This window comes from Octopus bimaculoides, chromosome 1 (genome assembly GCF_046866305.1).
Source record: "Octopus bimaculoides isolate indiv1 chromosome 1, ASM4686630v1, whole genome shotgun sequence".
NCBI classification, from domain to species: domain Eukaryota; kingdom Metazoa; phylum Mollusca; class Cephalopoda; order Octopoda; family Octopodidae; genus Octopus; species Octopus bimaculoides.
In genome coordinates this window covers 1212161-1221668 of record NC_142928.1, presented here as the reverse complement: position 1 = coordinate 1221668, position 9508 = coordinate 1212161, and the positions used below count along the sequence as shown (strand labels likewise).

At 38.1% G+C, this 9508-nt stretch overlaps 1 protein-coding gene across 1 annotated transcript in view; it reads left to right on the top strand.

The window, feature by feature from the left end:
• Positions 1-6702: 6702 nt before the first annotated feature.
• The window catches only part of LOC106878070 (endoplasmic reticulum resident protein 29), a 15430-nt gene continuing 12624 nt past the window's right edge, over positions 6703-9508 (top strand). The window contains exon 1 of the mRNA XM_014927163.3: positions 6703-6887. Within this exon, the coding sequence (XP_014782649.1) occupies positions 6768-6887 (120 nt within the window). The 5' untranslated portion in view covers positions 6703-6767. The remainder of the gene's footprint in view (positions 6888-9508) is intronic.

Below are 9508 nucleotides of genomic sequence, written 5' to 3'. Positions count from 1 at the left end.
ATAGCCCAGGGCTGACCAAAGCCTTGTGAGTGGTTCTGGTAGACAGAAGCTCGCGAAAGTTCATCATATGTATGTTTGTTTGTTCAGTGTTATTTGAAGATTTCTTGCCAATAGAGAAAGAGCCGGTTTCTAACCTAAATACAAGGTTCCTTCATTGGAATTTCAACATCGACAACAGGGTATTTTTGTATGTATGTATGTATGGATGGATGGATGGATGGATGGATGGATGGATGGATAAATGGATGTGGATGTACGTGTGTGTCCGTATACTTTTGCTATTTTTTGTTTCTTTCAATTCAGCAGAGATCGTTGCAATTGTGGCAGGGCTCTATGTCACATCAAATCTCAATGTAATGACAATTCACTTTCATTCCCCCCCCCCACACACACACTCACTACACTGATGAAGAGCCTTACTTTGCGAGCCACTCCATTGTGTTGGATTTTATAACTCAATCAATGAAAAGCAGACGATGAAAAACTTCCTTTCACACGCACACGCACCCACACCCACACCCACGCGCGCGCACGCACACACACACACACCATAAAAATCTTTCCTTCATAGTCGCACATGCTACGAAAAACTTACTTCAGAGACACACGCATAAACTATGAACATCTCCTTCACATATTATAAGACTATTAAAAGAAAGCAGTCGCATACACCTCCATGACTTCGCTTTGCTGACGTCACTCGACATCTTGATTTTCTACATTCATTGCGACGCACACACAATACAGCACGCTACACATAACGAATACATCGCTCTCTACGTATATGTACATTATCATTTAATTGTTCACATACACACTGGCTATCAAAGACGTGCATAAGCAGTACAATGAGGCGGACTGTGTAAAATGTTTTCCCGTGCAAGCTTGATCATGTCAATGTATTGTTTAAAACATTTTATTCACAGACAATTTTGACGACCACTTTAATCCATACAATATTTAAAGATTTTAAACTCAGTTACATTCGTATTAACCTTTTCATTGTCGCGAGGTGGCTTCGTTGATGTGATGTGGAGCTGATAAAAAATGAAGATGTATTTTGTTGGTGTGTGAATAATGACTAGCAACAGGCGAAAATTTAACTGCAATATTTATTGCTGGGCTTAAAGATGTGTGGTGTTGGCTGTTCACAATGAACAACATTAATAATAGCTGACTGGGAGAGAGAGAGAGAGAGAGATACAGCTCTGAACTTATAGAAAGCTATCTATGTGACAACATGCGGTCGTTCCAGGAATATATGAAGTCAAGCTGTGCAAATCTCCGAGGCAACAGAAGGTTCTTAGCTGTCTATATGGCAAGAGTGGAGGCACGGGCCATTCATCTGCTTTAAACACTCTGCGATTTAATGACCGCTAAAAACGGCTTTTAGATGGGGCAAGAGGTTTTGTTCTAGAACACTTGAAGAACCATATCACGCCACAGCCTCATGTCGATCACGGGAAACTATGGTGGTTTACTCGTGGTGTCTGAGCGGTTAGATTTTGAATCGCTGCTTTACAATGTTCTAGAAAGATGAATTGTATTTTGACTTCGCACAATTTTATCATTTTGTTCTTATTGCTGCCGCCGCCGCTTCTTTCTCTCTTTATTTTATCATTTGCCCAACCTTTGTTCTGTTCAACAATTTCTTCATACATTAATTTGACACTGTAGAACATAGAAACTTCTGAGTACATTCACAAATACTTTCATGTAAACTATTTCGGGATTGTACTTGTCTGACAAATAACTTGTTCTGTTGCCGTTTTTCGAAACTGAAGCAAACTACTTGCAGAATCATTTTTACTTCAAAGATATTCACTTCTCTTTTATTTCTTGAGATGTGAACATTTCCATACAATTCTGGTCACCGACCCACTTACACAGTCATAGTTCCAAAGAACTGCAGTGAACGTAACAATTTTGTTTGTGTTTTTAGGTGGTTAAAATGACTATTTCTGCGATGTAATTGCTATACAATTGTGTAATTTTCACGTATTATTCTAATTTCACAAGAGGCGGCGAGCTAGTAGAACCATTATCAAACCAGTTGACATACTTGGCGGTATTTTATCTGTATTTCTGAGTGCAGAAAGTCAGATGAAATTCTGAGTTCAAATTCCACCCAAGTCGACTTTGCCTTTCATCCTTTCGGGGTCAATGAAATAAATACTCGTTGCGCACTGGAGTTGATGTAATCGATTGCGCCTCCCATAAAACTTCAGGCCTTGTGCTTATAGTAGAAAGTATTCTTCTAGTTTCATTAAAGTTCAAATTCTGTTGAGGTCGACTTTATCTTTCATCGTTTTGGGGTCGATAAAATAAGTACCAGTTGAGTACTGGAGCTGATGTAACCGACTGGCCCCCTCCTCGCAAAAACTCGCACGGATGTTGAAGAGTGTCGTTGTGGACTGATTTGTGATGGTGACTGGTTGAGTCAATGAATGAAAATGTGTTTCTAGGGCTGTATGAGAGAAGTAACTGAACAACATCGTGAACATTTAACAAGATTTTGTTGTCGCACGTAAAGATAAACTGCGTTGGCCTTTTTCAGATAACAACAGCAATAATTACATGCTAGGCGTGAGATACTGCTTGGTGTTTACGGCAAGCTATTGATACGGCAACACGCATCTTGCCCAGCATAACTGGAAACAATTGTGCTATATTCGTGATGGCACAGGTTCCTGTCATCTATCTGCGCCATCTGTCACAGCTTTACTTCCTGGGTCGTCTGGCTGGTAAAAAAAAAACAAACAAAAACATGCCGAACAGTTTTTATAGGGAAGTAGAAGTCGAAACCTGTCCACGCCATCGCTTCACGCTGAGTGGTCGGTTAACAAACCGATCACGTGAATCTGTGGTGGTTTTCTCGTGATGTTTGACCGCGTGTCCAAGGATTCAGTTTTGAATCACTGCTACACGCAATTATTTATAGCCATAACTACTTCAAGTTCAACCGTAGCAAACGAATTATTCCACGTCTCTGGAAGATTCCAAATTCTTATAACTAATGTTTGTTTTTAAACATTTTATTTTTATTTTTAGATATATTTTATATAAAAATGAAATATTGAGAACTTATACATTGGATTATTGTAGATTATCGACTCTTGTAGTTTCAACACTGTGTTATAACATGGTATTATAGGTTAAGAATGAGGTGGACTGACAGAATTGCGCGTCGAACAAAATGCGTTTTTATAGTTGTGTCACTCTGAGTTCAAATCCACTGCAGTCAACATTGTCTTTCATCCTTCTGGAATCGATAAAATAAAGTACGAGTTAAGTACTGGGGTCGATGTAATCAATTTTCACTCAAACCTTAAATTGCCATATGCCTAGATTAGAAACCCTTCGAAAATTCTCAAGATAATTTAAACCAAAATTCGACACGTGTAAAGTAACGTCATAGGCGCAGGAGTGGTTGTGTGGTAAGTAGCTTGCTTACGAACCACATGGTTCCAGGTTCAGTCCCACTACGTGGCACCTTGGGCAAGTGTCTTCTACTATAGCCTCGGGCCGGCCAAAGCTTTGTGAGTGGATTTGGTAGACGGAAACTGAAAGAAGCCCGTCGTATATATATATATATATATATATATATATATATATATATATATATATATATATATATATATATATATATGTATGCGTGTGTATATGCTTGTGTGTCTGTGTTTGTCCCCCCAGCATCGCTTGACAACCGATGGTGGTGCGTTTACGTTCCCGTAACTTAGCAGTTCAGCAAAAGAGGCCGATAGAATAAGTACTAGGATTACAAAGAATAAGTCCTGGGGTCGATTTGCTCGACTAAAAGCGGTGCACCAGCATGGCCGCAGTCAAATGACTGAAACAAGTAAGTAAAGAGAGCATAATATGAAATTTTACGATAATTTAATGCGACATTTTCACTTTTGACGATGTCGAATGAGGTGAATTGTTGATGTACATCCACAACTGGAATACATTTAAACAGATATCTGGATCTGCTCAAAACAGATCTGCCATGCGACTAAACAATAACATTGCACAAGAAAAAGAAACTTTCCAAATCAATATCTTTGTCTTTAAGGTCTTCCATATTAGATTTTACATACTCCTGATGTTAAAAAAGCCTTTAAGGTCTTCCATATTAAATTTTAGCCGCCCCTGCTGTTAAAAAGAAGGAAAAAAAACCCCTCAAAGTTTTGTTAAAGTGAAATTATCTCAGTGCACAGATGTGCAACCTATTCCCCCCATCACGAGATGCCTATCTTGTCTGTGACCAACTAAATAAAACCAAATATCGATATTGAATTGAAACTAGAATAACAAACAAACTACAATATTTCAGAGACAACGTATGGAATTAATTTTAAGCTCGCTTTGCAACCACGTGATTTCAGGTTCAATCTCACTGCATGGCACCCTGAGTGAGAGTCTATCATAGCTCCGAACCAACCAATGAGTTGTGAGTGAATTTGGCAGACAGACACTGTATGGAATCTGCACACAACACACACACACACACACACACTCACACACACACACACACACACACACACACACACACACACACATACGCGTGCGCGTGTTTGCATGTGCCGCTTTGTGTCTGTGTTTGTTACCGTTTGACAACCGGTGTTCGTTTGTTTACGTCTCTGCAACTAAGCTGTTCAACATGAATGTGCTGAAGAGACATGAATAACTCCGGCATCTACCAAATCCACTCACACGGTTTTGGTTAGCCTGAGGTTAGGGTAGAAGACACTAGACTGCTGATTAATAGCCCAGTCAAGATGGTATTTTCTTCATCTCTTACTCTTGTATTTGCACACATCTATAAAATGGCTTTCTGAAATGAACTTCCATTATGCAGCTGAGGAGTACATTTTCATTGCACAACTTATGTGGTGTTCTCACTGCATAAATAAATGAAGTTTGTACGAAACGTACGTACTGCTATAACGTAATGCATTTTTGTTGCTCTTCTTCAAATATATATATATATATATATATATATATATATATATATATATATATATATATATATATACACGAGGGTGAGTCAAAAAGTTTAGGACAGGTATAATTACCAACACAGGAACATGTATCATACATCAAAATGAAGCTGGTCCTCTGTGGATCACATCCCTACTTCTCAACATAATCAACATTTCTCGCAATAGCAATGTTCCACCTTCGAATGAGAGCATGTATCCCTGCCCCATAAAATTCTGTTGACTGTTCTTTGAGCTACTTTTTCACTACAGTTTTCACTTCCTCGTCACTGGAATAATGTTTGCCTCTCATACCCTCTTTCATGGGGCCGATGATAGTCCTGTGACAATGATAGTCCAGTGACAAGGAAGTGAAAATTGTTGTGAAGAAGTGGCTCAAAGAACAGTCAACAGAATTTTACGGGACAGGGATACATGCTCTCATTCGAAGGTGGAACATTGCTATTGAGAGAAACGGTGACTATGTTGAGAAGTAGGGATGTGATCCACAGAGGACCAGCTTCATTTTGATGTATGATACATGTTCCTGTGTTGGTAATTATACCTGTCCTAAACAAAATGGCATTACTTTTTACCTCACACTCGTGTATATATATATATATATATATATATATATATATATATATATATATATATATATATATATATATATATATGTATATATATATATATATATATATATATATATATATATATATATATATATATATTCGCCATGTTGGACCACAGAAATCAACCGTTTTTTTTCATTCTCTCTCTGTTTATTTTCTCTTATTCCTTTCTGTTAGAGAGCGTAGGCTCGAAACGTAAAAGACTTTTCCATTTTCCCGAGCGTCAAACGAATACACTTGATTGTTGTTCTTACATCTGTCTTCGTCTTTGTAAAGCCACGCAGCTTTTGTCAACAGTAAGTTTTTACATTTATATATGTGTGTGTATGTGGTGTGTGTGTGTGTGTGTGTGTGTGTGTGTGTGTTTACGTGTGTATCTTTGTGTCTGTTTTTGTGCCCCACCCCGCCCAACGCTTGACGACCGATGTTGGCGTATTTACCTCTCCATAACCTAGCGGTTCAGCTGAAGAGACCGATAGAATAAGTATCGGACTTACACAGAATAAGTCCAGGGGTTGATTTCTTTGACTAAAAGGCAGTGCTCCAGCATGGCCGTAGTCAAATGAAACGAGTAAAAGAATATGTATGTATGTATATATGAGATCCTATATGTATATATATTAGATAATAGAACGAATGGTTTATACCTGGTAGTATACTGGTAAAGCATGGACGAAACAATTGTAGTGGTTAATAAAAATCTCGAATCCTCCATCTTCCGTCTTTCCTTTACCACACACACACACACACACACACACACACACACACAGTTCTCTGCCAGGTAAGCTGGCTGGTTAACCGAAACTTCAAAACCACTCTGAAACGTTTTCTTGTAAAAATATGTACTCCGCTAAGAAGTATTGGCTAAGCCTTTAATTTAATGTTAAATTGTTTCTATAACTTCATATAAAACCAACACGCACGCACAGACAGACAGACACACACACACACACACAGAATTTCCGGGAAATTTTGAAATTCCCCTTTTCGGATTCCTTGTATATATACATACATATGTATATGTCACTTATGAGCTTCCGTACTTGATATCAGGCAACCATATTGCCTCGTTTATATTTCTTTCTTCCATTCATTGTGACAACAAATTACACAAGCAGCACACTTGTCTTCGACTCACTCTCACACCTCAGCCATGGCACATCAGTCTACACCGACCGCATTATTTATCTTGTTTTTAGCGCTGTTATGGCCCGCATGCTTGGCCGAAATGATCAAAGGATCGGTGCCATTAAATTCCGGCGTTTTTGATAAGGTAAGTTTGAAATAAAACCAATTTCTTATGATGGAAGAATTTCTCCTCTGTTTGAATGAACCAAGAATCACACACATTAAACACGACTGGATCTAATTTTCACACAGTTTTTCTTTACATATCTGCTCGGTTTTAGCTTCTTTTAACTGGTTTTCATAATATTTCTAATAGAAACGAGTTTTTTTTTTAATTGAAAATATTTTTTTTTTTTACTCAGTATAAGTTTGAAGATTATTTCAAGAATTTGGGTTTCGTTCTTGGGAATCTCCGTCTTTAATATATAATAATATGTAATCATCATTTTCTTATTCTTTGATTTGATTTCAGTTTTCTTTCGTATCACGGCGATGATATTTGTAAAAAAAACTTTTTCCGTGTTTGAATCATATCAACGACAATTTTGCATTTTGTTCGTCCTGGGACGTAAAAAAAAGGGTGACAAAAAACTAATAACATTTTATAGAAATATTTATTTTCGTGGGTGTGTATGTTTTGTATAACACTAAGCCGAGCTTGACAATTATTACTCGCGCGTATACATACACATGCAAATGTATGTGTATTGTATGCATGTATGTATGTATGTATGCATGAATGTATGCACACACGTGTGTATATATCTTTTTCTTTCCTTACACTTTAGTAAGAAATATGCACACGTGTGTGTATAAATGTGTATATAAATTATATACATCCTTATTGTCACAGTTTTTGTGGAGTAAACGCCCTCTTAAACACACACGCCTTCCACGCTTTTTGACATTTTGGCGATATTTCTTGCATTCTGTTTAATCCCAGTTCAATCCCGATCGGGTAGAACTATAATAAAGACATACCAATCAGGACCATTCCGTTTCTCCACCGACATAATATAACTTGGATTACATTACTCAATGTGTCTGGCGATTCGAGGTTGTTACAGTTGCTATTTCTAGCAACATGAATGGTTTCCTTGGTAAGCGATAGGATCGAGGTTCAAATCCTGCCTGTAGGTTTGTACTCTATAAAGGCTGAAGATTATAAAAAAGAATAAGAACATTGAAAAACGATGTGGTATCTCATTGCATCGTTTTACGTCGTGTGTTCAATTCCCACTCGGGTCGGCTTTGCCTTCCATCCCCTTTGGAATCGATGAATTGAGTACCAATCAGTACCGGTAATCGATTGAATCTAACCATGTCTTCTCCCTCTCTTAGACATTCATGGCTTTGTACCAGTGTAAAAAAAAATACCATTTATTGTACATTAGTAGCAGTTTAAACCTATAAGAATATGTGAAGAATTTTATAACATTAAATTCTTCTCTAAACAGATTTCTTTTATCTGATTCGAATTTACGACTTCATGTCTCTAGGAATGCTGGAGAATATTCCAGAATACGTCTCCCGCCTCTCTCTCTCTTTTCCTTTCTGCCACTCTCTCTCACTGCCTCTTTATATCTCTCTCATCCCCTCTTTCTCTGCCCTCTCTTTACCTTCTCATCTCTCTCTCTGCATTTATCTTTTTCTGCTTCTCTCACCCTCTCTTCGATTCCGTTTTTCTTTGCCTCTCTATCTCCCTCTCTGTGCCTTCCCATCTCTCTCTGCATTTCTTTTTTTCTCCTCTCCTTCTCTGTCTTCTCTTTTTTTTCTTCTATTCCATTCTCTCTCTCGTTTTCACCCTCTCTTTCTTGACTTCACCATCTCGCTCTCCCTCTGACTCTGCCTCTCACTGTCTGTCTGTCTCTCTTCCCTTCCTTTCTTCTCCATTTCTTCCAATACGGAATAGAATAGGGGTTTACTTTCTCAGCCAGCTTGCTAATTATGTCGCTTCTTTCTGCTGAATCAGTTCCATGTACTTCCTTCTTTTTCCCATGGAAGCCCACTCGTTTCTTCTATGGGCCTCGTTTTATCGAAGTGATACAAGTGGAGTGTTTTTGTCCTGATAACACACACAATAGAAGTAGCAGCACGTGTTTATTTATTGATATTATTAATACTATTATCATTGTTGTTGTTAGCATTTAAGACTGCGAACTGGCAGAAACGTTAGCAGGCCGGGCGAAATGCTCAGTGGTATTTCGTCTGCCGCTACGTTCTGAGTTCAAATTTCGCCGAGGTCCACTTTGCCTTTCATCCTTTCGGGGTCGATTAAATAAGTACCAGTTACGCACTGGGGTCGATATAATCGACTTAATCCGTTTGTCTGTCCTTGTTTGTCCCCTCTGTGTGTAGCCCCTTGTGGGCAGTAAAGAAATAAGAAACGTTAACATGCCGGGCGAAGTGCTTAACGGTATTTCGTCTGTCTTTACGTTCTGGGTTCAAATTTCGCCGAGGTCGACTTTGCCTTTCATCCTTTTGGGGTCGATAAATTAAGTACCGGGGCTAATGCAGTTTCGCACTTCTTGAAAAATGCATTTTTTTTTCGAAATTTTTTTTTCGGATTCCTACGTTTTAGATGTCGAAGAATACCAAAATAAAAAAAAAAAGAGAAAATTTTAAACCCCCAACCCCATTCCCTCCCCTAAAATTTTGAACTTTTTGGAAATTTTTTTCCCCTTATATTTTAGATGACGGAAATTCCGAATATGCAAGAAACCACGTTTTCAAACTTTTAAATTCAATAAATAAACACGTGCTGCT